This window comes from Leiobunum rupestre, chromosome 7 (genome assembly GCF_980474605.1).
Source record: "Leiobunum rupestre chromosome 7, qqLeiRupe1.1.hap1, whole genome shotgun sequence".
Taxonomy (NCBI): domain Eukaryota; kingdom Metazoa; phylum Arthropoda; class Arachnida; order Opiliones; family Sclerosomatidae; genus Leiobunum; species Leiobunum rupestre.
The window spans coordinates 12,452,053-12,477,577 of NC_143390.1; the positions used below are offsets into that span (position 1 = coordinate 12,452,053).

Consider the following 25,525-nt stretch of genomic DNA (forward strand, 5'->3'; position numbering starts at 1 on the left):
TTATCTAAAGCATTTGATCGTGTATCCCATCCGCTTCTTCTGACTAAACTCAAGATCTATGGACTGCACGGAAACGCCGCTAAATGGATTGAAAACTATCTGCGTGACAGAGAAAATATCATTAAATGTAACGGTTGCGTCACTGACGTCTCTTACCGAACGTCATGCGGGGTCCCTCAGGGCAGCTCCTTAGGCCCCCTACTATATAATATATATGCTAATGACCTCGCCGAGGTGGTGCACCACTCTAATATAAAGCAGTTCGCCGACGTTAACAAAATCTACCGTAACGTTAGCTGCACCGAGGATAGTCAGACCCTGCAAGAGGATATAAACAGCGTCGTCGATTGGTGTGGTAAAAATAATCTACTAATCAACGGATCAAAAAGCATTACCATCTCGCTTACACGGAAAGTAACACCTCTTCCCTTACGAAAATGACTTGATCCAATTTTGGACATTGGATCCAATTTGTATCAAGCTATGTCCTGAAGGGATCAAATAAGGATCAACTATTTCTTGATCAAATAATCTTTATCATATTTGGATCCAAAAAAATCATTTTACTAAGAACTGGATCCAAGTTTGATCCAAATTGGTTTGATCCCATAGCATTGGATCCAAATTAAGATCCAAATTAATATCCAAATTAATTTGATCAAATAAAATTTTATCAAATTTACATCCAAAAATCTTTTAAATAAAAATTGAATCCTAGTTTGATCCAAATTAATTTTATCAAATAAAACTGTATCAAATTTGTATCCAACAAATCTTTTAACTTAGAATTGAATCCAAGTTTGATCCAAATTAATTTTATCAAATAAAACTGTATCAAATTTGTATCCAACAAATCTTTTAACTTAGAATTGGATCCAAGTTTGATCTAAATTGTTTTGATCAAATATCATTGGATAAAATTTGGATCCAAATTAATTTATCCAAATAAAATTGTATCAATTTTGGATCCAAAAAACTCTTTTAACTAAGAATCGGATCCAAGTTTTATCCAAATAGGTTTGATCAAATAAAATTGTATCAAATTTAGATCCAAAAAATCTTTTAACTAAGAATTGGATCCAAGTTTCATCCAAATTAATTTGATCAAATGAAATTGTATAAAATTTGGATCCAATTGATATTTCACAGGGATACTTTCTTGGAATCGTGTATGGAATCTTGTACGGTGTCGTCATCTACCGCCTGCGGTTAGAAACACTGAGAATAACTTAAGCCGGTGGCTTAAATATATTATTTCTAAAATAGATGACGGAACCGTATAATGATAAATGACAGCCGCCGTAAGTGTTTCTAGAAAGTGGTCCCAGCCGAGACACCATAGCGGATATCAATTGAGTGTTCAAGAATCTAGAGTATATATTCCTAACATAATTATAGAAGGCGATTGGAGATTTGATGACTACCTTTTTATGTCTGGCGAGACCGCCAGAACCATATCGATCTCAGTAAATATATTTTTATTTCAATGGTTAAATTTATCGAACAACTGGCAACATTTTGATAAAACTCTACAGCATAGAAATTAAAATGTAACTAGAACGATTTTTGCAATGGACCACGCGCCGATTTGAAACTGGCGGATTAGTCAGTAACACCCAAGGTAGCCTCTTTCGGGTGGTTTTGGTTTACGCGTAGTCTTATTTTAAGTCTGTTCCCTGCCTTCTACACTCTAGTCGGTTCTCTAATAGTTAGCCTTCTCAAAGTTGCAGTGACGTCACTCGGTTCTGGCCAATTACATTTCTTTGTTTTATTTAATCTACCATCTAAGCGGAACCAGGAGTAAAAACAAGGGATTTGGGTGGGGATATAATTCATTGTTTAAAATTGTTAATTTTTATGTTATATTTACCTCAATTATTTTCGTTTCCCGCTTTTTGAGCACTTGGAGCACGTGATGCATGTGCCGTTTTTTGATTAGTTTCTTTATATTAGGCCAAAGTAGACGATTTTCGGCAGATATCGTATGTTTCCTAGGTTTTTGTCCTAAAAATTAGCTTTTCATTATAGTATTTTATCGTTTCTTGGCATGATTTGTTATGTATGTAAGGAATTTTTCCAGAAAGTTTAACGTCGTTCTCGTCCTGTTGGCTATGGTTAATTGTCAAATGGGCTTCACTGTGAGTTACTCTCACGACTAAGTGAAAAGTGTAGTATCTGCCGTTATGGTTATTTAAATATAATTAAAGAAACGAAAATTACATATTTTTCAAAGTAATGCTTACTGCCCAGACTCCGTACTTTTAATGCTGGTCGGTATCTAAATCTTTTTGGATCCCAACTGGATCCAAATCTCTTTGAGTGCAAACTGGATCCAAATCTCAGTTTATTAAGAGGTGATCCAAATCTCATTGGATCCCAATTTGATCCAATCTCATGGGAACCCAATTTTATCCAATCTCATGGGATCCAAATATGTATAAAATTGTGATATATATTGGATCCCAACCAGGGCCGGATTAACCAATAGGCCGAATAGGCCGGGGCCTAGGGCACCAAGCCTACAAGAGGGTTCGAAAAAAATAAAAGTACAAAACTTTAATCATTTGCTTTTCACCAAATATTTTCCGGAGTTATTTTAGTAAATGCGTCCACCCCTATGAACCAAAAACGTTTGATTGCCACATTCTTTGACGGTGTGACGGAATGCCGTTTAGCCCCTGACGTCTGACAACATACTAAATCTGGCAGCAAAATGAATTTTTCTTCCATTTCTCAATTATAAATTGAGGAAGCGCCTAGCTCGCTTCGCTCGCTATTGAAAATGAGGCTCCAGAATTAACTTGGGCCTAGGGCCCCATAAAGTCTTAATCCGGCCCTGATCCCAACTTAGGAAATTGGATCAAATTGTGATATATATTGTATCCCAATTTACGAAATTGGATCAAATTGTGATATATATTGGATCCCAATTTACGAAATTGGATTCAATTTGCATTCAAATTTCCTAAAATCTATCCTTACTTGATCCAATTTGGATCCCAATTTGATATAAATTGGATCCTAAATTTTATCAAGAGGTCTTAAAGTAAAAACAAAATTGGATCCAACTGTTATTGGATCCCCGTTTGATCTGTCCAATTTTTGATCACATTTGGATCCAATAAATTAAATCAAATTTGGATCAAATTATGATCCTCCATTTTCGTAAGGGTTATGAGTCACTATACGGTCGCGGGCAGCAGTGTACCACGTACCACGACCCTAAAAGACCTGGGAATCATTTTCGACAGTGGCCTGTATTTCCGTGAACAAGTTTGGAACATCGTCGGTCGAACGCGCCGCACTCTCTTTGGTGTACTGAAGCTCGCTAAAGACTTGAAGTCCTTATTTTGCTTTAAAACCCTATATTACAGCCTTGCGCGATCAAAGTTAACATATGACATGTTATCCTGGGGAGGCTGTGCGGAATACCTGCTCACAGCTATTGAAGGAGTTCAAAGAAAATTCCTGGAACTAGTCCATACATACTTTCTCCCCAAGCACCCTTACGATCACGACCATTTGCTACGCTACCTGAATATGGAAACTATACGGAGCTAGGCAAAAAAACGATAAATTATATTTATTTGGCGCCTACTGAAATACTCTAACTTCCCGACACTACTGTCTTCCTTAAATTTCCATGTCCCGACCCACGCCACTCGACTCAGAATAACATTTTGCAATAAATTTACCATCACGCCTCTAGCACGTATGCAAAATACTTGTAACATGTATGGTACTAAAATTGATATATTATCTTGTAAATATTCATCTATTTTAAAAATTGTATAACTTCTTCACAATGCCATTGGCATAGCCATATTAATTTGTAACTATCCCTTTTCCAGTGTATAACCATGGTGGTACTATTTGTACTGTTGTTATGCACGTTAAATAAACCATTTCATTTCATTTCATAGTGCCCTACGCCAGCGTCCACCTAGCCCGGACAGGTGACAAATCCAGCATGCGTAGTAGTACCCTACTACTGATGGTCGCACCTTTGACGCAAGCCACTCAACCCAGCAGAAGGTGCAGCAATGGGTGGACCATTTCCCACTTCGCACATAGCAGTGGGATTAAGAGTGGATGCTGTAGCAACTCCAGCTGACACCCTACCTACGTAGGTAAAGAGTCAAACCCTTTGGAGAGAGCTCCTAAAGGGGAACGGCGAGCACACAGCAGCCCAAGTAACCCGGCAGAGCTGGCACCGGAGATCCCGGTGTGGCTCCAAAAGGCCGGGAAACAGGACCGCCGTGCCCTCATACGGAGGCCCGCCGCCCCACAGCAGGCTACCCAATCCGCCCAGGCGGCCAGTTTGCACGGACCCTCTCCGTTAGCCTGAGCCGAAGCTCAATATCCAGCCCAAACCTGACCGAAGTCGGAGGTGGAGATAGGACCATTTGATCAAAGCTAACATCTCCCAGTGCGCCACCGCCCTTATGGGTTACAAGAGCCGGACACCGACTCCCCGGTAAAGCCACCAGTTATTGCACACTCTAACCCATTGAGGGCCAGCGACTGCGGTCAGACTACCTAATGCAGTATAATTAGTTTTTTGTTAATTTCAATAATTGTCCAAGGCCTACGTGATTTATATTGGAATTTGAGGAAGGCCACTGGGTATTCTACAAAATTTATATTGAATATATACCAAAATGGAATTCTGTTTGATATCAGAGTCCAAAGAATTGTCTACTAAAGAGCCTTTACAAAACCAAAAGGGTGACTGACAAAGGAACGTCTAATGTGGAAGAGATTTCCTCAACCATTTGGCCACTCGAACTTGAATCATTAGTGCCATAACATTTCTGCAATAAAGGTCGAAATATTATGGTGAAATTGTATTCTTTAGTAACTGGCAAAACGGAAAATGAAGTAACGAAAAAAGGCTTAGCACCATAGCTGCCCGGGTTCGTCTCAATTTGTGAGTTGTCTCTTCTAAATTTAATTAAATCACGAGCCTCGGCTGAGACCAATCGAAAAAACGTAGAACATTTTAAGCACGAGCCGAGACCAAGAAATATATTGCCCAACTTACGAGCTGAGACGAGACGAGACTGAATCTGAGCCCGAGTCGAGAGTTCATACTAATACCTAGGAGCAACAAACACAACACCCCACACAAGGAAAACGCAACCCGTCAAAAGTCGTGGATTTTCTTGTGTACATTTTTCATTGGCTAGACGCTTTAGCGCCTGCTACCGTCGGAAGGGGAAAATTCGGAAATTGTCTCCCCCCCCCCCGCCCGTAAAACGTTCATCGTAAAGGCTCGTGACGCTCGTCCAATGAAATTCGTACACAACCCTTCGTTAGCGTGTTTAAAGGCTAGCTGCGTTCTCCTTGTGTTGTTGCTCTTAGCTGGTACGATCCCGAGACGAGACCGCTCTTGGATTATTTCGCGTCTCAAAATATATTTCTAAATTCTATTTAGAGGACCAAATCATCAATAATCGTCCACTCCTAAAAATAATTGAGTGAACCAAATTCTATTGGCTGTTAAATTGAATGATGCCAGTCACGCGACCTTTGCACCCACGTAACCCACGTTTATTTTTAAAAAAGGTCGTTTTTAACCGCCCATTTCGCGAAGTGCAAAACGCTGCTGCAGCTTCAATCTAGAACCAATAATGGTTCTAGCTTTAATCACCTAAGCGGCAGCTTAGGCCTGTAAGTTCATTAATTTTTCTTAACTGCAACAGCTCTCTGGCGCTCTTTTAACTCATCCAAGGAAAATGGGAAAAAAACAGGAATACTTCTCAACCTTGGATTAATAAAAGTTGTAGGAACTACTATTATTTATCCAAGTTTCAACTCACCCCCTACAACTCCTTAAAATTTTTGGCTAACCTTTTGAAACACCCTGTATTTTCACTGTTTATTTAACGGTCAAAATTTCCAAGTTACATTTCACCGTAATTTTAATTATCAGATTACCGTTAAGTAACATAACACTAATTTGGTCGTTAATTTTACGGTAACATTTGATACGTTAACATGACTGTAAATTTTAGTGTGGTAATTTTTTAGTGTGATATTTGAAAGGTGTGTATATAGGTTTCGAGCTTAGGAAATTTAGCGCCATCTGCCTTAATATCCGTGAACTAAATATGTGAGGAAATAGCAGACAACTTTTGAATTTCTAAGTTTTTCTGTTGAAACTTTCAGCTGTTGTGCAGAGATAATTTTGAACGAGCAGACAGCTTTCATATATTCAATTTAAAACTCGGTCGGTAGGCGGCGATAATTGTGACCAAAATTTAAACTACGCACGAAGCTTATTGTACAACCCCTTTGAAACGGTTTGGCATCACCGTAATAAAACCAAATTAAAATGTAATTTACAGAACACAGAGTATATTAAGCGAAAGCCGGAAAAATTTCGTGTCAGAGTGATAAGCTAGCAAAATTTTAATAATAATATGTAAGTCCCAGACATTAGGCTTTGAGGCTATGGTTCAGCCACCCCAACGGCAAGCATTTAAATCAACCCAGATAAAAAATGTATCATATTTTTCCGCTTCCACGTTCCAGTTGCGTAGCGGCGGGGACGGTTCACCCCGGGTGCAACCCATTCGGGCAAGATTTGTGGATGACAACAGACATCAGACTATTGTATTTATGTACCCCGTGCACCGCCTAAGCATTACAGGGGTTTTTCATCATTTGTCCCGGCCGAGCCGTCAACCTGTATACAAATTTAGGAATCACTTCCTAAAAAACGCACACAAACAAGTATACACCCGTATACTTGTACCACCGACTCACGACTCACTCGTGAGTTCGTCAAAATTCACCACGATATAACGCATTACGCGTTCAAGATCGTTGATCGTTTCGTTATCCAGATTTCGAAGCCCATCCACTTTGAGTGGTCTTCCAGTGGCGTATCCAGGATTTTTTTGAGGTAGGCTTGAATATTAAAAGTGGACCCCCTACAGGGCCGTCACCAGCCCAAAAAATTAGGTAGGGCCATGGTAGGACACATTTTTACAACGACAAAAACAGTTTTCTAGACCATTTACACCAGATAAGCATTAAACTCAATATGACGGCTGCCTAATTTTGATAATGTCGGTGCTATATAATTACTACAATTTAAATTAAATTTAAAATTGTGAGCCTGGTTAACGTTATACCTAAGGCAGTGGTGTAACTAGGGACCCGCAGAGCCCGCGACCGCGGGGGGGGGGGGGGGGGCATGACATTTTCACAAAATAGGGGGCCGTTTCGTCTTAAGAATTAATATTTTGCTACGAAAATTGTACTAAAGCTTGATAACAAATAAAAAAGTTTTTTTTTTATAAAGGGCCCTTTTGATATACTGCGGGGGGCCCAAACGTTGTCGTTACGCCACTGACCTAAGGGCCCTAGGGCTTTAATTTTTATCTCACTAAATGCTAGGTAGGGCCAAATCAATTCTAGGTAAGGCCTGGCTCTACCGGCCTCCCCCCTGGTGACGGGCCTGACCCCCAACCACATATTATTCTAAAAACTAAATGTTAAATTTATAAAATTGTTGAATGTGCTAAGTGAGACAAATTAAGTTATTTATTTTAAAAAAATTCAAAAAGAAAAAGCGATTCTTCTGTTCTGTTTAGAAACCTCATCAACAACTTTCATGGGATTATCTTTCAAAATATTGGTTAGATCTCTATTAAGAGATAACAAAGGTAAGTTTGAAAGACGATTTTCTCGCATTGTCGTTCGTGTGTTTGTTTTTATTCTGTTAAGGGTACTAAAACTCCTCTCGCATGCCGCGCTATAAACCGGGATACACTGAATTACATTAAAATACTTCACAATCTCTGGATAGCCATCCTTGATGACCAAAATACTCTTGTGGCAGTCTTGAGTTGATAGAACGTTTTCGGTTGTCATAAGGCGTTTAACAACTTTTATTCCATCTTTAATGTCTCTAGTATTGAACTGAAATCTCTCAAAAATATTACAAAAATTTATAACATCAGCCTCGTTTAGAAATTGAACACTCTGAGGATCAGACGCCAATAAATAATTTAATACAGAAGAGTTATCGGTCAACCTTCTATTCATTTCTGCTCTAAATTTATCCAAAATCTCGAATTGTGTACTTTTTAATTTCTGGCTCACGTTCATGTTTTCATTTTCCCTGTTTCCTAAGCTATCGTAAACTATGAACTCTTTCAATTTCTTACTAACTACCCTTTTCCTTGGACCAAATTCACTCTTTGGATCTGGTATTGAAACATTTACTGTTTTGGCAGGCTTGGAAGCTTCGTCCCATATTTCAGTAAATTTAGTATCAGTTCTCATTTCTCTAAGTTCACTAACTGTAGCTTTGCACAAAGCAACGGCTCGTGAATATGCCAATTTGGAGTTTTGTAAATATTCCGAAAGACCATTTGTTGTTCCTAAAACCTCGTCTAAAGCAATTAACAGTACCAAGTTTTGAAAGTTTTCTAACTGAGAAATGTACCCTCTACACTCCGCCGACTCTTCCGATTTACCATTTTCAATAATATTGTCTAAACCTAATAATACGGCATCCAATCTATTTCTGAAGTAGTTAATTCCTTTTCGTTTACTTGACCACCTTGTATGGCAACTTTGGGGCATTTTCAGTACATCCTTGTAATTGAGAGCACTTTGTGATTCTAAAAGAAACTCGGATCTAAGTACTGAGTTGCACTGAAAGTTGTAAATTGCTTGAAGAAGTCCAAGAAGTTCTCTAACGGGCCCTAACTTCGAACAGCAATCTATTAAAACTAAATTCAAACGATGAGCGTAACAGTGTATGTAGGGACAAGGGCCACCAACAGAGGTTTGAATTTGTATGTTTACACCACTTATATTTCCTGACATAACACTCGCACCATCATAACTTTGAGAAACGCAGTGGTAATGCGAAGTCCACTTTCTTCAACAATTTTAATTATACCAGAAGGGTTTGATTTGGCGTCAAATGAGTGTAGGTCTAAAAATCCAATGAACCTTTCTTTAACGGCCCCATTAACGCACACTCAATTGCTCTAATCCACCTTTATCTCTTGACTCGTCTGCAATTACAGATGTATCCACCAGAATAATCAATTTCTGATTTTATCATTTTTTTAATTATGTTACCACTCAAAGAAATAATTCATTCTGAATTATACAACTAGTGTACTTCGCGTTATTCTGCATTTTATCTAATTTATTTTTTAAATCAGGGCACATCTTCTTAACCATCTCTAAAATTTCGATAAAGTTACCTCTGTTGCCCGAATCACTCATTTCAATATGTCCCCGAAAAGCAATATCTTGCTGAGCGCAAAGAATAACAATTTTAACCAACGTAGCTAAAACGTCGCGATTCCGCGTAACATCGCTTTCTCTTTGATTATCGATTTTCGTCGCGACTGATCCGTTATTTTTACTCTGACGATACATTTGAAAGTTTTCGTATGCAAACATGTGGGGTGATTTATCTGAGCTAAAGTGTTTTTTAAATCTCATGTCTGTATTTTTACAGTCTGAATAACCGTTGGTCAAAGAATTCTTAGTAGTAGAAAAATGACGACAGCAAAAGCAATACGCCTTGTTGTTTTCAACCGAATATTCTAGCATTGTAAATTTATCATACCAATTTAAATTGAAACTTTTTTTTTGCCCTTTAAAATCGGTTTGTGGAAATGTTTTCAATTTAGGCTGAACTGTGTCATCGTCTTTACTAAAGCTAATATCTTTAACAGGTTTTATTGTTGGTATCTGTGCTTTGTCTATATTTTCATCTTTTGCTGGTTTGTCGTTACTCAATAAAACAGTAAATGCTAATCGACTGTCAAGCATTGAATTCGCCAAGTTAATCTCACCAATAGTATTTGCCCTTTTATTAATTATTTCTTCGTGTTTTGGTTCGGAGCCGTTTGAAATACATTGATCCTCAAAAAATTATCCTTGCCCACTTGGTTCTGTAGCTTTTTCTTGGGCTTCAATAATTTCATTGGTTTTAATTTTTAAAAACTTTCGAAGTGTATCCTTTTGAGAATCAATTTGTTTTTGTTCTAATTTTCTCTTCTTTCGCTTTTCGGCTCCTGAAGCGTGAGTGTTATTAAATCTTTTCATATTTAATCTCCACACTAAAACTAACCATTCAAATGAACTTTAGAAGAGCGGGCTGAGCGGCTTTAAAAAATAAAAAAAATTCCCCAACCACGAAAAATGATTAAACAGAGCAAATAGTTGAAAAGCCCGTAGAGGCCCTAGGAGAAGTCAGAGCTTAAACCCTATAAAGGCTGTTCTAAAAAGTAGCTAGTCGCTACTAATACCCTTGAAAAAAGCTTAGGCTGTTTCAAAAAGGCTTTTGGTTTGAGATATAGTATCTAAGTGTTTAAATTTTAGACAAGCGCATTAAGGCTTCTTTAAACCTCGAGGAGGTAGAAGTCCGCTCTTGGCAAAATTTTAAACTCGACTGGAGAGACAAAAAATAAGACTAGTAACTCGTTCTGTAACACAAAACGAAATGAAACGAAAGATGGCCCAGGCCCGTATCGTCGACTCGTCGAGATAAAGAGTCATGAAATATCGCAAAAGTGTTGAAAACCGGGTAAAACCCCAAAATTATAAAGACACAAACCGTTCCCCCCTCTCCAGGCTCTGGCCTCTTCTAGTTGGACAGGTTGGGCCCGGGCAGTTGCGATAAGCGCTTCTACAAACCTTGGGGCAGTTGCACTATTGTATGCGGCGCTATGCGCCTTTTGATCCTTATCTCCCCTTCTTCTATTCTATATCGGGGGAGACATTTCCACGAATATTTATCTTTCTTGTGCAAGCCGACCAAAAATATTTGGTCCCTTCAGCGTGTTCTGTGCACCTGGCAGCGAAAGCCAAAGGCGAGAAAGGGGGTTAACACAAATAGTCCCGGCCCGTCGCGTTACACTCTGCCCCGCCCCCTTCCCCACACTTTACGTTAAAAAACGTTCCGATAAATTGAATTTGATGTTTTTTTATAAGCTAAAATTTTGATTTCCATTTTACAAAATTTTCATGAAACACTTAACGGTATTGTAGATGGAAATGATTTTGGGTGGCGGGGCCCCCTAGAAAATTACGGGTAGGCTGTAGCCTACCTTGCCTACCCCTAGATCCGCCACTGTGGTCTTCTTATCAAATGGTTCGTTTTGGGACAATTACGAACATAGTGCTCTGAGTCTGCTTCCAGAGCACCGCATATGCATTTGGGCGATGCAATAGGCCCCAAGTTGAATAGGTAAAGTGGGAACCTACCGTGTCCACTTAGGATTTGCGTCAAATAGTAGTTCGTGTTGAAACTACTTTTGACCTTAGGAAAGTACTTCTTAGTTACTTTACCTTTCTCACTTACATCCCACGACTCCTGCCACCTTTGAGTCGTCACCTTGTTAAGCCACCTTTTAATTACCAACTTAGTTGGCTTCATTTCCTTCTCCTCTGGAAAATCGGTTGCTGACTTTGCAAGAAAGTCAGCCCTTTCTTTCCCTGCACACCCAGTGTGTGACTTTATCCAAGTAAAAGTGACCTGAGTCACCATCAGTTTCAACACCTTACGGATTTTATGACATGGGCCATGACTGTTTTTATGATTGCTTATTGCGTTTATAGCAAAAAAAAATCCGTAAAAACCGTTGCACCATCACCAGGACATTGGACTTGCGTCCTTAACCAACAAATACTCTCGTGTATTACTAAGAGCTCGAGAGAAAACGCATCCACCTTACCAATAATGCGAGTGAACTCGTTATACACTTCTATTATTTGCTGTGTACATCCCTGTACACAGCAAATACCACCCCGGTACTCCTACTGGACAACGAACCGTCAGTAAACACCTCTACCCCATTACCATTGGGTAGACAAAAGACAGTGAAAAAATAAAAACTTACACAAACTAGAGACTAGTTAGTAGAACACCATGATATCCGCCAAGGGTGTCACCTATGCTAGTTACGACACTGCCCCAATATGTGTTTCAACACTGACCAGTCCACAGCCTCACCAGACAGGCGCCATTTTGACACTCTCCTGTCAGAAGTGACCCAGTCCAAGCGTGGAAGAGTAGCCCACTGCTTCAGGAAGCATCAATGAAGGATTCAGCTTGAGGTTTCATTAGGATTGATAATGGCTTAATTTTCTTTTACTTTTAACAGCAATGCGCCATTGAAGCTCCGCCACTTCAATGCCACAATACTCCCAGGCCATATACGGTCTAGCTGAGAATTCCTCGAGATGTGTTTCAATATCGTGTGATGGAAATGAGCGAAATAGAGCAAAAACAGCGACATTACCATAAGGCGACCAAGATATTAAACTTGCTAGCTGCTTCTCTCTCCTTAATAATACTTCAACCCATATCACCTTCAATAGCCGCATTTGCAGCAAACGGACCAGCCGACAGCGGCGCTCGACCAACATAACACCCAGGTATGTGAATTCTTTTACTATTTCCAAAGCGACACTTTGTTGCGTAAAGGAAACAGATAGTTACAGATTGTTCTAACAAGACCCAAAGGTAAGGTTAAGCTGGCCGAAACCTCAGGCCCCCAAGCCGAGCGAGCGAAGCGAGCGAGGCGCTCCACTTGGTTAAATTTCGTATTACGGAAACGACGGGATTATTAATTTTTTACTCGTTAGATATTATTTAAATTTAAGATGATATTAAAACCAGCGTGGTAAGAAAGAAACCGTTTAAAAAATATTGGGCGAAAAACGCGCGCGATTGAGAGTTTTCTTAATTTCCGAGGTCATATAGGGTAAAGTGACTAAATCGAAAATGGGGCTATATAAGCGGAGTGGGCCCCTAGCGAGTGTGTCGATTCTTCGGAATCTGACATTTACTAAAATTGGAACGATACAGAGAAGATTAGCATGGCCCCTGCGCAAGGATGACACGCAAAATCGTGAAGCGTTCCAAATTTTTTCGTCGCCCCCTACTTGGTTAAATTTCGTATTAGGGAAACGACGGGATTATTAATTTTTTACTCGTTAGATATTATTTAAATTTAAGATGATATTAAAACCAGCGTGGTAAGAAAGAAACCGTTTAAAAAATATTGGGCGAAAAACGCGCGCGATTGAGAGTTTTCTTAATTTCCGAGGTCATATAGGGTAAAGTGACTAAATCGAAAATGGGGCTATATAAGCGGAGTGGGCCCCTAGCGAGTGTGTCGATTCTTCGGAATCTGACATTTACTAAAATTGGAACGATACAGAGAAGATTAGCATGGCCCCTGCGCAAGGATGACACGCAAAATCGTGAAGCGTTCCAAATTTTTTCGTCGCCCCCTACTTGGTTAAATTTCGTATTAGGGAAACGACGGGATTATTAATTTTTTACTCGTTAGATATTATTTAAATTTAAGATGATATTAAAACCAGCGTGGTAAGAAAGAAACCGTTTAAAAAATATTGGGCGAAAAACGCGCGCGATTGAGAGTTTTCTTAATTTCCGAGGTCATATAGGGTAAAGTGACTAAATCGAAAATGGGGCTATATAAGCGGAGTGGGCCCCTAGCGAGTGTGTCGATTCTTCGGAATCTGACATTTACTAAAATTGGAACGATACAGAGAAGATTAGCATGGCCCCTGCGCAAGGATGACACGCAAAATCGTGAAGCGTTCCAAATTTTTTCGTCGCCCCCTACTTGGTTAAATTTCGTATTAGGGAAACGACGGGATTATTAATTTTTTACTCGTTAGATATTATTTAAATTTAAGATGATATTAAAACCAGCGTGGTAAGAAAGAAACCGTTTAAAAAATATTGGGCGAAAAACGCGCGCGATTGAGAGTTTTCTTAATTTCCGAGGTCATATAGGGTAAAGTGACTAAATCGAAAATGGGGCTATATAAGCGGAGTGGGCCCCTAGCGAGTGTGTCGATTCTTCGGAATCTGACATTTACTAAAATTGGAACGATACAGAGAAGATTAGCATGGCCCCTGCGCAAGGATGACACGCAAAATCGTGAAGCGTTCCAAATTTTTTCGTCGCCCCCTACTTGGTTAAATTTCGTATTAGGGAAACGACGGGATTATTAATTTTTTACTCGTTAGATATTATTTAAATTTAAGATGATATTAAAACCAGCGTGGTAAGAAAGAAACCGTTTAAAAATTATTGGGCGAAAAACGCGCGCGATTGAGAGTTTTCTTAATTTCCGAGGTCATATAGGGTAAAGTGACTAAATCGAAAATGGGGCTATATAAGCGGAGTGGGCCCCTAGCGAGTGTGTCGATTCTTCGGAATCTGACATTTACTAAAATTGGAACGATACAGAGAAGATTAGCATGGCCCCTGCGCAAGGATGACACGCAAAATCGTGAAGCGTTCCAAATTTTTTCGTCGCCCCCTACTTGGTTAAATTTCGTATTAGGGAAACGACGGGATTATTAATTTTTTACTCGTTAGATATTATTTAAATTTAAGATGATATTAAAACCAGCGTGGTAAGAAAGAAACCGTTTAAAAAATATTGGGCGAAAAACGCGCGCGATTGAGAGTTTTCTTAATTTCCGAGGTCATATAGGGTAAAGTGACTAAATCGAAAATGGGGCTATATAAGCGGAGTGGGCCCCTAGCGAGTGTGTCGATTCTTCGGAATCTGACATTTACTAAAATTGGAACGATACAGAGAAGATTAGCATGGCCCCTGCGCAAGGATGACACGCAAAATCGTGAAGCGTTCCAAATTTTTTCGTCGCCCCCTACTTGGTTAAATTTCGTATTAGGGAAACGACGGGATTATTAATTTTTTACTCGTTAGATATTATTTAAATTTAAGATGATATTAAAACCAACGTGGTAAGAAAGAAACCGTTTAAAAAATATTGGGCGAAAAACGCGCGCGATTGAGAGTTTTCTTAATTTCCGAGGTCATAAAGGGTAAAGTGACTAAATCGAAAATGGGGCTATATAAGCGGAGTGGGCCCCTAGCGAGTGTGTCGATTCTTCGGAATCTGACATTTACTAAAATTGGAACGATACAGAGAAGATTAGCATGGCCCCTGCGCAAGGATGACACGCAAAATCGTGAAGCGTTCCAAATTTTTTCGTCGCCCCCTACTTGGTTAAATTTCGTATTAGGGAAACGACGGGATTATTAATTTTTTACTCGTTAGATATTATTTAAATTTAAGATGATATTAAAACCAGCGTGGTAAGAAAGAAACCGTTTAAAAAATATTGGGCGAAAAACGCGCGCGATTGAGAGTTTTCTTAATTTCCGAGGTCATATAGGGTAAAGTGACTAAATCGAAAATGGGGCTATATAAGCGGAGTGGGCCCCTAGCGAGTGTGTCGATTCTTCGGAATCTGACATTTACTAAAATTGGAACGATACAGAGAAGATTAGCATGGCCCCTGCGCAAGGATGACACGCAAAATCGTGAAGCGTTCCAAATTTTTTCGTCGCCCCCTACTTGGTTAAATTTCGTATTAGGGAAACGACGGGATTATTAATTTTTTACTCGTTAGATATTATTTAAATTTAAGATGATATTAAAACCAGCGTGGTAAGAAAGAAACCGTTTAAAAAATATTGGGCGAAAAACGCGCGCGATTGAGAGTTTTCTTAATTTCCGAGGTCATATAGGGTAAAGTGACTAAATCGAAAATGGGGCTATATAAGCGGAGTGGGCCCCTAGCGAGTGTGTCGATTCTTCGGAATCTGACATTTACTAAAATTGGAACGATACAGAGAAGATTAGCATGGCCCCTGCGCAAGGATGACACGCAAAATCGTGAAGCGTTCCAAATTTTTTCGTCGCCCCCTACTTGGTTAAATTTCGTATTAGGGAAACGACGGGATTATTAATTTTTTACTCGTTAGATATTATTTAAATTTAAGATGATATTAAAACCAACGTGGTAAGAAAGAAACCGTTTAAAAAATATTGGGCGAAAAACGCGCGCGATTGAGAGTTTTCTTAATTTCCGAGGTCATAAAGGGTAAAGTGACTAAATCGAAAATGGGGCTATATAAGCGGAGTGGGCCCCTAGCGAGTGTGTCGATTCTTCGGAATCTGACATTTACTAAAATTGGAACGATACAGAGAAGATTAGCATGGCCCCTGCGCAAGGATGACACGCAAAATCGTGAAGCGTTCCAAATTTTTTCGTCGCCCCCTACTTGGTTAAATTTCGTATTAGGGAAACGACGGGATTATTAATTTTTTACTCGTTAGATATTATTTAAATTTAAGATGATATTAAAACCAGCGTGGTAAGAAAGAAACCGTTTAAAAAATATTGGGCGAAAAACGCGCGCGATTGAGAGTTTTCTTAATTTCCGAGGTCATATAGGGTAAAGTGACTAAATCGAAAATGGGGCTATATAAGCGGAGTGGGCCCCTAGCGAGTGTGTCGATTCTTCGGAATCTGACATTTACTAAAATTGGAACGATACAGAGAAGATTAGCATGGCCCCTGCGCAAGGATGACACGCAAAATCGTGAAGCGTTCCAAATTTTTTCGTCGCCCCCTACTTGGTTAAATTTCGTATTAGGGAAACGACGGGATTATTAATTTTTTACTCGTTAGATATTATTTAAATTTAAGATGATATTAAAACCAGCGTGGTAAGAAAGAAACCGTTTAAAAAATATTGGGCGAAAAACGCGCGCGATTGAGAGTTTTCTTAATTTCCGAGGTCATATAGGGTAAAGTGACTAAATCGAAAATGGGGCTATATAAGCGGAGTGGGCCCCTAGCGAGTGTGTCGATTCTTCGGAATCTGACATTTACTAAAATTGGAACGATACAGAGAATATTAGCATGGCCCCTGCGCAAGGATGACACGCAAAATCGTGAAGCGTTCCAAATTTTTTCGTCGCCCCCTACTTGGTTAAATTTCGTATTAGGGAAACGACGGGATTATTAATTTTTTACTCGTTAGATATTATTTAAATTTAAGATGATATTAAAACCAGCGTGGTAAGAAAGAAACCGTTTAAAAATTATTGGGCGAAAAACGCGCGCGATTGAGAGTTTTCTTAATTTCCGAGGTCATATAGGGTAAAGTGACTAAATCGAAAATGGGGCTATATAAGCGGAGTGGGCCCCTAGCGAGTGTGTCGATTCTTCGGAATCTGACATTTACTAAAATTGGAACGATACAGAGAAGATTAGCATGGCCCCTGCGCAAGGATGACACGCAAAATCGTGAAGCGTTCCAAATTTTTTCGTCGCCCCCTACTTGGTTAAATTTCGTATTAGGGAAACGACGGGATTATTAATTTTTTACTCGTTAGATATTATTTAAATTTAAGATGATATTAAAACCAGCGTGGTAAGAAAGAAACCATTTAAAAAATATTGGGCGAAAAACGCGCGCGATTGAGAGTTTTCTTAATTTCCGAGGTCATATAGGGTAAAGTGACTAAATCGAAAATGGGGCTATATAAGCGGAGTGGGCCCCTAGCGAGTGTGTCGATTCTTCGGAATCTGACATTTACTAAAATTGGAACGATACAGAGAAGATTAGCATGGCCCCTGCGCAAGGATGACACGCAAAATCGTGAAGCGTTCCAAATTTTTTCGTCGCCCCCTACTTGGTTAAATTTCGTATTAGGGAAACGACGGGATTATTAATTTTTTACTCGTTAGATATTATTTAAATTTAAGATGATATTAAAACCAACGTGGTAAGAAAGAAACCGTTTAAAAAATATTGGGCGAAAAACGCGCGCGATTGAGAGTTTTCTTAATTTCCGAGGTCATAAAGGGTAAAGTGACTAAATCGAAAATGGGGCTATATAAGCGGAGTGGGCCCCTAGCGAGTGTGTCGATTCTTCGGAATCTGACATTTACTAAAATTGGAACGATACAGAGAAGATTAGCATGGCCCCTGCGCAAGGATGACACGCAAAATCGTGAAGCGTTCCAAATTTTTTCGTCGCCCCCTACTTGGTTAAATTTCGTATTAGGGAAACGACGGGATTATTAATTTTTTACTCGTTAGATATTATTTAAATTTAAGATGATATTAAAACCAGCGTGGTAAGAAAGAAACCGTTTAAAAAATATTGGGCGAAAAACGCGCGCGATTGAGAGTTTTCTTAATTTCCGAGGTCATATAGGGTAAAGTGACTAAATCGAAAATGGGGCTATATAAGCGGAGTGGGCCCCTAGCGAGTGTGTCGATTCTTCGGAATCTGACATTTACTAAAATTGGAACGATACAGAGAAGATTAGCATGGCCCCTGCGCAAGGATGACACGCAAAATCGTGAAGCGTTCCAAATTTTTTCGTCGCCCCCTACTTGGTTAAATTTCGTATTAGGGAAACGACGGGATTATTAATTTTTTACTCGTTAGATATTATTTAAATTTAAGATGATATTAAAACCAGCGTGGTAAGAAAGAAACCGTTTAAAAAATATTGGGCGAAAAACGCGCGCGATTGAGAGTTTTCTTAATTTCCGAGGTCATATAGGGTAAAGTGACTAAATCGAAAATGGGGCTATATAAGCGGAGTGGGCCCCTAGCGAGTGTGTCGATTCTTCGGAATCTGACATTTACTAAAATTGGAACGATACAGAGAAGATTAGCATGGCCCCTGCGCAAGGATGACACGCAAAATCGTGAAGCGTTCCAAATTTTTTCGTCGCCCCCTACTTGGTTAAATTTCGTATTAGGGAAACGACGGGATTATTAATTTTTTACTCGTTAGATATTATTTAAATTTAAGATGATAATAAAACCAGCGTGGTAAGAAAGAAACCGTTTAAAAAATATTGGGCGAAAAACGCGCGCGATTGAGAGTTTTCTTAATTTCCGAGGTCATATAGGGTAAAGTGACTAAATCGAAAATGGGGCTATATAAGCGGAGTGGGCCCCTAGCGAGTGTGTCGATTCTTCGGAATCTGACATTTACTAAAATTGGAACGATACAGAGAAGATTAGCATGGCCCCTGCGCAAGGATGACACGCAAAATCGTGAAGCGTTCCAAATTTTTTCGTCGCCCCCTACTTGGTTAAATTTCGTATTAGGGAAACGACGGGATTATTAATTTTTTACTCGTTAGATATTATTTAAATTTAAGATGATATTAAAACCAGCGTGGTAAGAAAGAAACCGTTTAAAAAATATTGGGCGAAAAACGCGCGCGATTGAGAGTTTTCTTAATTTCCGAGGTCATATAGGGTAAAGTGACTAAATCGAAAATGGGGCTATATAAGCGGAGTGGGCCCCTAGCGAGTGTGTCGATTCTTCGGAATCTGACATTTACTAAAATTGGAACGATACAGAGAAGATTAGCATGGCCCCTGCGCAAGGATGACACGCAAAATCGTGAAGCGTTCCAAATTTTTTCGTCGCCCCCTACTTGGTTAAATTTCGTATTAGGGAAACGACGGGATTATTAATTTTTTACTCGTTAGATATTATTTAAATTTAAGATGATATTAAAACCAGCGTGGTAAGAAAGAAACCGTTTAAAAAATATTGGGCGAAAAACGCGCGCGATTGAGAGTTTTCTTAATTTCCGAGGTCATATAGGGTAAAGTGACTAAATCGAAAATGGGGCTATATAAGCGGAGTGGGCCCCTAGCGAGTGTGTCGATTCTTCGGAATCTGACATTTACTAAAATTGGAACGATACAGAGAATATTAGCATGGCCCCTGCGCAAGGATGACACGCAAAATCGTGAAGCGTTCCAAATTTTTTCGTCGCCCCCTACTTGGTTAAATTTCGTATTAGGGAAACGACGGGATTATTAATTTTTTACTCGTTAGATATTATTTAAATTTAAGATGATATTAAAACCAGCGTGGTAAGAAAGAAACCGTTTAAAAATTATTGGGCGAAAAACGCGCGCGATTGAGAGTTTTCTTAATTTCCGAGGTCATATAGGGTAAAGTGACTAAATCGAAAATGGGGCTATATAAGCGGAGTGGGCCCCTAGCGAGTGTGTCGATTCTTCGGAATCTGACATTTACTAAAATTGGAACGATACAGAGAAGATTAGCATGGCCCCTGCGCAAGGATGACACGCAAAATCGTGAAGCGTTCCAAATTTTTTCGTCGCCCCCTACTTGGTTAAATTTCGTATTAGGGAAACGACGGGATTATTAATTTTTTACTCGTTAGATATTATTTAAATTTAAGATGATATTAAAACCAGCGTGGTAAGAAAGAAACCATTTAAAAAATATTGGGCGAAAAACGCGCGCGATTGAGAGTTTTCTTAATTTCCGAGGTCATATAGGGTAAAGTGACTAAATCGAAAATGGGGCTATATAAGCGGAGTGGGCCCCTAGCGAGTGTGTCGATTCTTCGGAATCTGACATTTACTAAAATTGGAACGATACAGAGAAGATTAGCATGGCCCCTGCGCAAGGATGACACGCAAAATCGTGAAGCGTTCCAAATTTTTTCGTCGCCCCCTACTTGGTTAAATTTCGTATTAGGGAAACGACGGGATTATTAATTTTTTACTCGTTAGATATTATTTAAATTTAAGATGATATTAAAACCAACGTGGTAAGAAAGAAACCGTTTAAAAAATATTGGGCGAAAAACGCGCGCGATTGAGAGTTTTCTTAATTTCCGAGGTCATAAAGGGTAAAGTGACTAAATCGAAAATGGGGCTATATAAGCGGAGTGGGCCCCTAGCGAGTGTGTCGATTCTTCGGAATCTGACATTTACTAAAATTGGAACGATACAGAGAAGATTAGCATGGCCCCTGCGCAAGGATGACACGCAAAATCGTGAAGCGTTCCAAATTTTTTCGTCGCCCCCTACTTGGTTAAATTTCGTATTAGGGAAACGACGGGATTATTAATTTTTTACTCGTTAGATATTATTTAAATTTAAGATGATATTAAAACCAGCGTGGTAAGAAAGAAACCGTTTAAAAAATATTGGGCGAAAAACGCGCGCGATTGAGAGTTTTCTTAATTTCCGAGGTCATATAGGGTAAAGTGACTAAATCGAAAATGGGGCTATATAAGCGGAGTGGGCCCCTAGCGAGTGTGTCGATTCTTCGGAATCTGACATTTACTAAAATTGGAACGATACAGAGAAGATTAGCATGGCCCCTGCGCAAGGATGACACGCAAAATCGTGAAGCGTTCCAAATTTTTTCGTCGCCCCCTACTTGGTTAAATTTCGTATTAGGGAAACGACGGGATTATTAATTTTTTACTCGTTAGATATTATTTAAATTTAAGATGATATTAAAACCAGCGTGGTAAGAAAGAAACCGTTTAAAAAATATTGGGCGAAAAACGCGCGCGATTGAGAGTTTTCTTAATTTCCGAGGTCATATAGGGTAAAGTGACTAAATCGAAAATGGGGCTATATAAGCGGAGTGGGCCCCTAGCGAGTGTGTCGATTCTTCGGAATCTGACATTTACTAAAATTGGAACGATACAGAGAAGATTAGCATGGCCCCTGCGCAAGGATGACACGCAAAATCGTGAAGCGTTCCAAATTTTTTCGTCGCCCCCTACTTGGTTAAATTTCGTATTAGGGAAACGACGGGATTATTAATTTTTTACTCGTTAGATATTATTTAAATTTAAGATGATAATAAAACCAGCGTGGTAAGAAAGAAACCGTTTAAAAAATATTGGGCGAAAAACGCGCGCGATTGAGAGTTTTCTTAATTTCCGAGGTCATATAGGGTAAAGTGACTAAATCGAAAATGGGGCTATATAAGCGGAGTGGGCCCCTAGCGAGTGTGTCGATTCTTCGGAATCTGACATTTACTAAAATTGGAACGATACAGAGAAGATTAGCATGGCCCCTGCGCAAGGATGACACGCAAAATCGTGAAGCGTTCCAAATCTTTTCGTCGCCCCCTACTTGGTTAAATTTCGTATTAGGGAAACGACGGGATTATTAATTTTTTACTCGTTAGATATTATTTAAATTTAAGATGATATTAAAACCAACGTGGTAAGAAAGAAACCGTTTAAAAAATATTGGGCGAAAAACGCGCGCGATTGAGAGTTTTCTTAATTTCCGAGGTCATAAAGGGTAAAGTGACTAAATCGAAAATGGGGCTATATAAGCGGAGTGGGCCCCTAGCGAGTGTGTCGATTCTTCGGAATCTGACATTTACTAAAATTGGAACGATACAGAGAAGATTAGCATGGCCCCTGCGCAAGGATGACACGCAAAATCGTGAAGCGTTCCAAATTTTTTCGTCGCCCCCTACTTGGTTAAATTTCGTATTAGGGAAACGACGGGATTATTAATTTTTTACTCGTTAGATATTATTTAAATTTAAGATGATATTAAAACCAGCGTGGTAAGAAAGAAACCGTTTAAAAAATATTGGGCGAAAAACGCGCGCGATTGAGAGTTTTCTTAATTTCCGAGGTCATATAGGGTAAAGTGACTAAATCGAAAATTAGGCTATATAAGCGGAGTGGGCCCCTAGCGAGTGTGTCGATTCTTCGGAATCTGACATTTACTAAAATTGGAACGATACAGAGAAGATTAGCATGGCCCCTGCGCAAGGATGACACGCAAAATCGTGAAGCGTTCCAAATTTTTTCGTCGCCCCCTACTTGGTTAAATTTCGTATAAGGGAAACGACGGGATTATTAATTTTTTACTTATTAGATATTATTTAAATTTAAGATGATAATAAAACCAGCGTGGTAAGAAAGAAACCGTTTAAAAAATATTGGGCGAAAAACGCGCGCGATTGAGAGTTTTCTTAATTTCCGAGGTCATATAGGGTAAAGTGACTAAATCGAAAATGGGGCTATATAAGCGGAGTGGGCCCCTAGCGAGTGTGTCGATTCTTCGGAATCTGACATTTACTAAAATTGGAACGATACAGAGAAGATTAGCATGGCCCCTGCGCAAGGATGACACGCAAAATCGTGAAGCGTTCCAAATTTTTTCGTCGCCCCCTACTTGGTTAAATTTCGTATTAGGGAAACGACGGGATTATTAATTTTTTACTCGTTAGATATTATTTAAATTTAAGATGATATTAAAACCAGCGTGGTAAGAAAGAAACCATTTAAAAAATATTGGGCGAAAAACGCGCGCGATTGAGAGTTTTCTTAATTTCCGAGGTCATATAGGGTAAAGTGACTAAATCGAAAATGGGGCTATATAAGCGGAGTGGGCCCCTAGCGAGTGTGTCGATTCTTCGGAATCTGACATTTACTAAAATTGGAACGATACAGAGAAGATTAGCATGGCCCCTGCGCAAGGATGACACGCAAAATCGTGAAGCGTTCCAAATTTTTTCGTCGCCCCCTACTTGGTTAAATTTCGTATTAGGGAAACGACGGGATTATTAATTTTTTACTCGTTAGATATTATTTAAATTTAAGATGATATTAAAACCAACGTGGTAAGAAAGAAACCGTTTAAAAAATATTGGGCGAAAAACGCGCGCGATTGAGAGTTTTCTTAATTTCCGAGGTCATAAAGGGTAAAGTGACTAAATCGAAAATGGGGCTATATAAGCGGAGTGGGCCCCTAGCGAGTGTGTCGATTCTTCGGAATCTGACATTTACTAAAATTGGAACGATACAGAGAAGATTAGCATGGCCCCTGCGCAAGGATGACACGCAAAATCGTGAAGCGTTCCAAATTTTTTCGTCGCCCCCTACTTGGTTAAATTTCGTATTAGGGAAACGACGGGATTATTAATTTTTTACTCGTTAGATATTATTTAAATTTAAGATGATATTAAAACCAGCGTGGTAAGAAAGAAACCGTTTAAAAAATATTGGGCGAAAAACGCGCGCGATTGAGAGTTTTCTTAATTTCCGAGGTCATATAGGGTAAAGTGACTAAATCGAAAATGGGGCTATATAAGCGGAGTGGGCCCCTAGCGAGTGTGTCGATTCTTCGGAATCTGACATTTACTAAAATTGGAACGATACAGAGAAGATTAGCATGGCCCCTGCGCAAGGATGACACGCAAAATCGTGAAGCGTTCCAAATTTTTTCGTCGCCCCCTACTTGGTTAAATTTCGTATTAGGGAAACGACGGGATTATTAATTTTTTACTCGTTAGATATTATTTAAATTTAAGATGATATTAAAACCAGCGTGGTAAGAAAGAAACCGTTTAAAAAATATTGGGCGAAAAACGCGCGCGATTGAGAGTTTTCTTAATTTCCGAGGTCATATAGGGTAAAGTGACTAAATCGAAAATGGGGCTATATAAGCGGAGTGGGCCCCTAGCGAGTGTGTCGATTCTTCGGAATCTGACATTTACTAAAATTGGAACGATACAGAGAAGATTAGCATGGCCCCTGCGCAAGGATGACACGCAAAATCGTGAAGCGTTCCAAATTTTTTCGTCGCCCCCTACTTGGTTAAATTTCGTATTAGGGAAACGACGGGATTATTAATTTTTTACTCGTTAGATATTATTTAAATTTAAGATGATAATAAAACCAGCGTGGTAAGAAAGAAACCGTTTAAAAAATATTGGGCGAAAAACGCGCGCGATTGAGAGTTTTCTTAATTTCCGAGGTCATATAGGGTAAAGTGACTAAATCGAAAATGGGGCTATATAAGCGGAGTGGGCCCCTAGCGAGTGTGTCGATTCTTCGGAATCTGACATTTACTAAAATTGGAACGATACAGAGAAGATTAGCATGGCCCCTGCGCAAGGATGACACGCAAAATCGTGAAGCGTTCCAAATCTTTTCGTCGCCCCCTACTTGGTTAAATTTCGTATTAGGGAAACGACGGGATTATTAATTTTTTACTCGTTAGATATTATTTAAATTTAAGATGATATTAAAACCAACGTGGTAAGAAAGAAACCGTTTAAAAAATATTGGGCGAAAAACGCGCGCGATTGAGAGTTTTCTTAATTTCCGAGGTCATAAAGGGTAAAGTGACTAAATCGAAAATGGGGCTATATAAGCGGAGTGGGCCCCTAGCGAGTGTGTCGATTCTTCGGAATCTGACATTTACTAAAATTGGAACGATACAGAGAAGATTAGCATGGCCCCTGCGCAAGGATGACACGCAAAATCGTGAAGCGTTCCAAATTTTTTCGTCGCCCCCTACTTGGTTAAATTTCGTATTAGGGAAACGACGGGATTATTAATTTTTTACTCGTTAGATATTATTTAAATTTAAGATGATATTAAAACCAGCGTGGTAAGAAAGAAACCGTTTAAAAAATATTGGGCGAAAAACGCGCGCGATTGAGAGTTTTCTTAATTTCCGAGGTCATATAGGGTAAAGTGACTAAATCGAAAATTAGGCTATATAAGCGGAGTGGGCCCCTAGCGAGTGTGTCGATTCTTCGGAATCTGACATTTACTAAAATTGGAACGATACAGAGAAGATTAGCATGGCCCCTGCGCAAGGATGACACGCAAAATCGTGAAGCGTTCCAAATTTTTTCGTCGCCCCCTACTTGGTTAAATTTCGTATAAGGGAAACGACGGGATTATTAATTTTTTACTTATTAGATATTATTTAAATTTAAGATGATAATAAAACCAGCGTGGTAAGAAAGAAACCGTTTAAAAAATATTGGGCGAAAAACGCGCGCGATTGAGAGTTTTCTTAATTTCCGAGGTC

The 25,525-nt window shown here is 39.3% G+C and overlaps 1 protein-coding gene and 36 non-coding genes across 37 annotated transcripts; 36 read left to right on the forward strand and 1 right to left on the reverse strand.

Annotated features, from left to right (window-relative positions):
• Positions 1 to 7,569: 7,569 nt before the first annotated feature.
• Positions 7,570 to 8,847, reverse strand: LOC149934479 (zinc finger MYM-type protein 1-like). Its single transcript, XM_090153463.1, has one exon. It carries the CDS (start codon positions 8,845 to 8,847, stop codon positions 7,570 to 7,572), a length of 1,278 nt encoding a protein of 425 aa, XP_090009589.1.
• Positions 8,848 to 12,810: 3,963 nt separating this feature from the next.
• LOC149934480 (U6 spliceosomal RNA) lies at positions 12,811 to 12,919 on the forward strand. Its single transcript, XR_016472485.1, has one exon. It is a non-coding gene; the product is annotated as a U6 spliceosomal RNA (small nuclear RNA).
• Positions 12,920 to 13,165: 246 nt separating this feature from the next.
• On the forward strand, positions 13,166 to 13,274 carry LOC149934481 (U6 spliceosomal RNA). The gene has a single exon (XR_016472496.1). It is a non-coding gene; the product is annotated as a U6 spliceosomal RNA (small nuclear RNA).
• Positions 13,275 to 13,520: 246 nt separating this feature from the next.
• On the forward strand, positions 13,521 to 13,629 carry LOC149934482 (U6 spliceosomal RNA). The gene has a single exon (XR_016472507.1). It is a non-coding gene; the product is annotated as a U6 spliceosomal RNA (small nuclear RNA).
• A 246-nt stretch (positions 13,630 to 13,875) lies between these two features.
• On the forward strand, positions 13,876 to 13,984 carry LOC149934483 (U6 spliceosomal RNA). The gene has a single exon (XR_016472519.1). It is a non-coding gene; the product is annotated as a U6 spliceosomal RNA (small nuclear RNA).
• Positions 13,985 to 14,230: 246 nt separating this feature from the next.
• LOC149934484 (U6 spliceosomal RNA) lies at positions 14,231 to 14,339 on the forward strand. The gene has a single exon (XR_016472530.1). It is a non-coding gene; the product is annotated as a U6 spliceosomal RNA (small nuclear RNA).
• Positions 14,340 to 14,585: 246 nt separating this feature from the next.
• Positions 14,586 to 14,694, forward strand: LOC149934485 (U6 spliceosomal RNA). The gene has a single exon (XR_016472541.1). It is a non-coding gene; the product is annotated as a U6 spliceosomal RNA (small nuclear RNA).
• A 246-nt stretch (positions 14,695 to 14,940) lies between these two features.
• LOC149934486 (U6 spliceosomal RNA) lies at positions 14,941 to 15,049 on the forward strand. The gene has a single exon (XR_016472552.1). It is a non-coding gene; the product is annotated as a U6 spliceosomal RNA (small nuclear RNA).
• Positions 15,050 to 15,295: 246 nt separating this feature from the next.
• LOC149934487 (U6 spliceosomal RNA) lies at positions 15,296 to 15,404 on the forward strand. The gene has a single exon (XR_016472563.1). It is a non-coding gene; the product is annotated as a U6 spliceosomal RNA (small nuclear RNA).
• Positions 15,405 to 15,650: 246 nt separating this feature from the next.
• LOC149934488 (U6 spliceosomal RNA) lies at positions 15,651 to 15,759 on the forward strand. Its single transcript, XR_016472574.1, has one exon. It is a non-coding gene; the product is annotated as a U6 spliceosomal RNA (small nuclear RNA).
• Positions 15,760 to 16,005: 246 nt separating this feature from the next.
• On the forward strand, positions 16,006 to 16,114 carry LOC149934489 (U6 spliceosomal RNA). The gene has a single exon (XR_016472585.1). It is a non-coding gene; the product is annotated as a U6 spliceosomal RNA (small nuclear RNA).
• Positions 16,115 to 16,360: 246 nt separating this feature from the next.
• LOC149934490 (U6 spliceosomal RNA) lies at positions 16,361 to 16,469 on the forward strand. Its single transcript, XR_016472596.1, has one exon. It is a non-coding gene; the product is annotated as a U6 spliceosomal RNA (small nuclear RNA).
• A 246-nt stretch (positions 16,470 to 16,715) lies between these two features.
• LOC149934491 (U6 spliceosomal RNA) lies at positions 16,716 to 16,824 on the forward strand. The gene has a single exon (XR_016472697.1). It is a non-coding gene; the product is annotated as a U6 spliceosomal RNA (small nuclear RNA).
• A 246-nt stretch (positions 16,825 to 17,070) lies between these two features.
• Positions 17,071 to 17,179, forward strand: LOC149934492 (U6 spliceosomal RNA). Its single transcript, XR_016472607.1, has one exon. It is a non-coding gene; the product is annotated as a U6 spliceosomal RNA (small nuclear RNA).
• A 246-nt stretch (positions 17,180 to 17,425) lies between these two features.
• LOC149934493 (U6 spliceosomal RNA) lies at positions 17,426 to 17,534 on the forward strand. The gene has a single exon (XR_016472618.1). It is a non-coding gene; the product is annotated as a U6 spliceosomal RNA (small nuclear RNA).
• A 246-nt stretch (positions 17,535 to 17,780) lies between these two features.
• On the forward strand, positions 17,781 to 17,889 carry LOC149934494 (U6 spliceosomal RNA). The gene has a single exon (XR_016472630.1). It is a non-coding gene; the product is annotated as a U6 spliceosomal RNA (small nuclear RNA).
• Positions 17,890 to 18,135: 246 nt separating this feature from the next.
• On the forward strand, positions 18,136 to 18,244 carry LOC149934495 (U6 spliceosomal RNA). The gene has a single exon (XR_016472641.1). It is a non-coding gene; the product is annotated as a U6 spliceosomal RNA (small nuclear RNA).
• A 246-nt stretch (positions 18,245 to 18,490) lies between these two features.
• On the forward strand, positions 18,491 to 18,599 carry LOC149934496 (U6 spliceosomal RNA). Its single transcript, XR_016472652.1, has one exon. It is a non-coding gene; the product is annotated as a U6 spliceosomal RNA (small nuclear RNA).
• A 246-nt stretch (positions 18,600 to 18,845) lies between these two features.
• LOC149934497 (U6 spliceosomal RNA) lies at positions 18,846 to 18,954 on the forward strand. Its single transcript, XR_016472663.1, has one exon. It is a non-coding gene; the product is annotated as a U6 spliceosomal RNA (small nuclear RNA).
• A 246-nt stretch (positions 18,955 to 19,200) lies between these two features.
• LOC149934498 (U6 spliceosomal RNA) lies at positions 19,201 to 19,309 on the forward strand. The gene has a single exon (XR_016472674.1). It is a non-coding gene; the product is annotated as a U6 spliceosomal RNA (small nuclear RNA).
• Positions 19,310 to 19,555: 246 nt separating this feature from the next.
• LOC149934499 (U6 spliceosomal RNA) lies at positions 19,556 to 19,664 on the forward strand. The gene has a single exon (XR_016472698.1). It is a non-coding gene; the product is annotated as a U6 spliceosomal RNA (small nuclear RNA).
• Positions 19,665 to 19,910: 246 nt separating this feature from the next.
• On the forward strand, positions 19,911 to 20,019 carry LOC149934500 (U6 spliceosomal RNA). Its single transcript, XR_016472685.1, has one exon. It is a non-coding gene; the product is annotated as a U6 spliceosomal RNA (small nuclear RNA).
• A 246-nt stretch (positions 20,020 to 20,265) lies between these two features.
• LOC149934501 (U6 spliceosomal RNA) lies at positions 20,266 to 20,374 on the forward strand. Its single transcript, XR_016472696.1, has one exon. It is a non-coding gene; the product is annotated as a U6 spliceosomal RNA (small nuclear RNA).
• A 246-nt stretch (positions 20,375 to 20,620) lies between these two features.
• LOC149934502 (U6 spliceosomal RNA) lies at positions 20,621 to 20,729 on the forward strand. Its single transcript, XR_016472707.1, has one exon. It is a non-coding gene; the product is annotated as a U6 spliceosomal RNA (small nuclear RNA).
• Positions 20,730 to 20,975: 246 nt separating this feature from the next.
• LOC149934503 (U6 spliceosomal RNA) lies at positions 20,976 to 21,084 on the forward strand. The gene has a single exon (XR_016472710.1). It is a non-coding gene; the product is annotated as a U6 spliceosomal RNA (small nuclear RNA).
• A 246-nt stretch (positions 21,085 to 21,330) lies between these two features.
• Positions 21,331 to 21,439, forward strand: LOC149934504 (U6 spliceosomal RNA). Its single transcript, XR_016472712.1, has one exon. It is a non-coding gene; the product is annotated as a U6 spliceosomal RNA (small nuclear RNA).
• A 246-nt stretch (positions 21,440 to 21,685) lies between these two features.
• Positions 21,686 to 21,794, forward strand: LOC149934505 (U6 spliceosomal RNA). The gene has a single exon (XR_016472662.1). It is a non-coding gene; the product is annotated as a U6 spliceosomal RNA (small nuclear RNA).
• A 246-nt stretch (positions 21,795 to 22,040) lies between these two features.
• LOC149934506 (U6 spliceosomal RNA) lies at positions 22,041 to 22,149 on the forward strand. The gene has a single exon (XR_016472716.1). It is a non-coding gene; the product is annotated as a U6 spliceosomal RNA (small nuclear RNA).
• Positions 22,150 to 22,395: 246 nt separating this feature from the next.
• Positions 22,396 to 22,504, forward strand: LOC149934507 (U6 spliceosomal RNA). Its single transcript, XR_016472717.1, has one exon. It is a non-coding gene; the product is annotated as a U6 spliceosomal RNA (small nuclear RNA).
• Positions 22,505 to 22,750: 246 nt separating this feature from the next.
• LOC149934508 (U6 spliceosomal RNA) lies at positions 22,751 to 22,859 on the forward strand. The gene has a single exon (XR_016472718.1). It is a non-coding gene; the product is annotated as a U6 spliceosomal RNA (small nuclear RNA).
• Positions 22,860 to 23,105: 246 nt separating this feature from the next.
• On the forward strand, positions 23,106 to 23,214 carry LOC149934509 (U6 spliceosomal RNA). Its single transcript, XR_016472719.1, has one exon. It is a non-coding gene; the product is annotated as a U6 spliceosomal RNA (small nuclear RNA).
• Positions 23,215 to 23,460: 246 nt separating this feature from the next.
• On the forward strand, positions 23,461 to 23,569 carry LOC149934510 (U6 spliceosomal RNA). The gene has a single exon (XR_016472720.1). It is a non-coding gene; the product is annotated as a U6 spliceosomal RNA (small nuclear RNA).
• A 246-nt stretch (positions 23,570 to 23,815) lies between these two features.
• Positions 23,816 to 23,924, forward strand: LOC149934511 (U6 spliceosomal RNA). The gene has a single exon (XR_016472721.1). It is a non-coding gene; the product is annotated as a U6 spliceosomal RNA (small nuclear RNA).
• Positions 23,925 to 24,170: 246 nt separating this feature from the next.
• On the forward strand, positions 24,171 to 24,279 carry LOC149934512 (U6 spliceosomal RNA). Its single transcript, XR_016472722.1, has one exon. It is a non-coding gene; the product is annotated as a U6 spliceosomal RNA (small nuclear RNA).
• A 246-nt stretch (positions 24,280 to 24,525) lies between these two features.
• LOC149934513 (U6 spliceosomal RNA) lies at positions 24,526 to 24,634 on the forward strand. The gene has a single exon (XR_016472664.1). It is a non-coding gene; the product is annotated as a U6 spliceosomal RNA (small nuclear RNA).
• A 246-nt stretch (positions 24,635 to 24,880) lies between these two features.
• LOC149934514 (U6 spliceosomal RNA) lies at positions 24,881 to 24,989 on the forward strand. The gene has a single exon (XR_016472723.1). It is a non-coding gene; the product is annotated as a U6 spliceosomal RNA (small nuclear RNA).
• A 246-nt stretch (positions 24,990 to 25,235) lies between these two features.
• LOC149934515 (U6 spliceosomal RNA) lies at positions 25,236 to 25,344 on the forward strand. Its single transcript, XR_016472724.1, has one exon. It is a non-coding gene; the product is annotated as a U6 spliceosomal RNA (small nuclear RNA).
• The last annotated feature ends 181 nt before the right edge of the window (positions 25,345 to 25,525 follow it).

What these genes read in the sequence shown, in the direction of transcription:
- LOC149934479 (XM_090153463.1), bottom strand. Translation starts at nt 8,847, where the DNA reads ATGTCAGGAAATATAAGTGGTGTAAACATACAAATTCAAACCTCTGTT.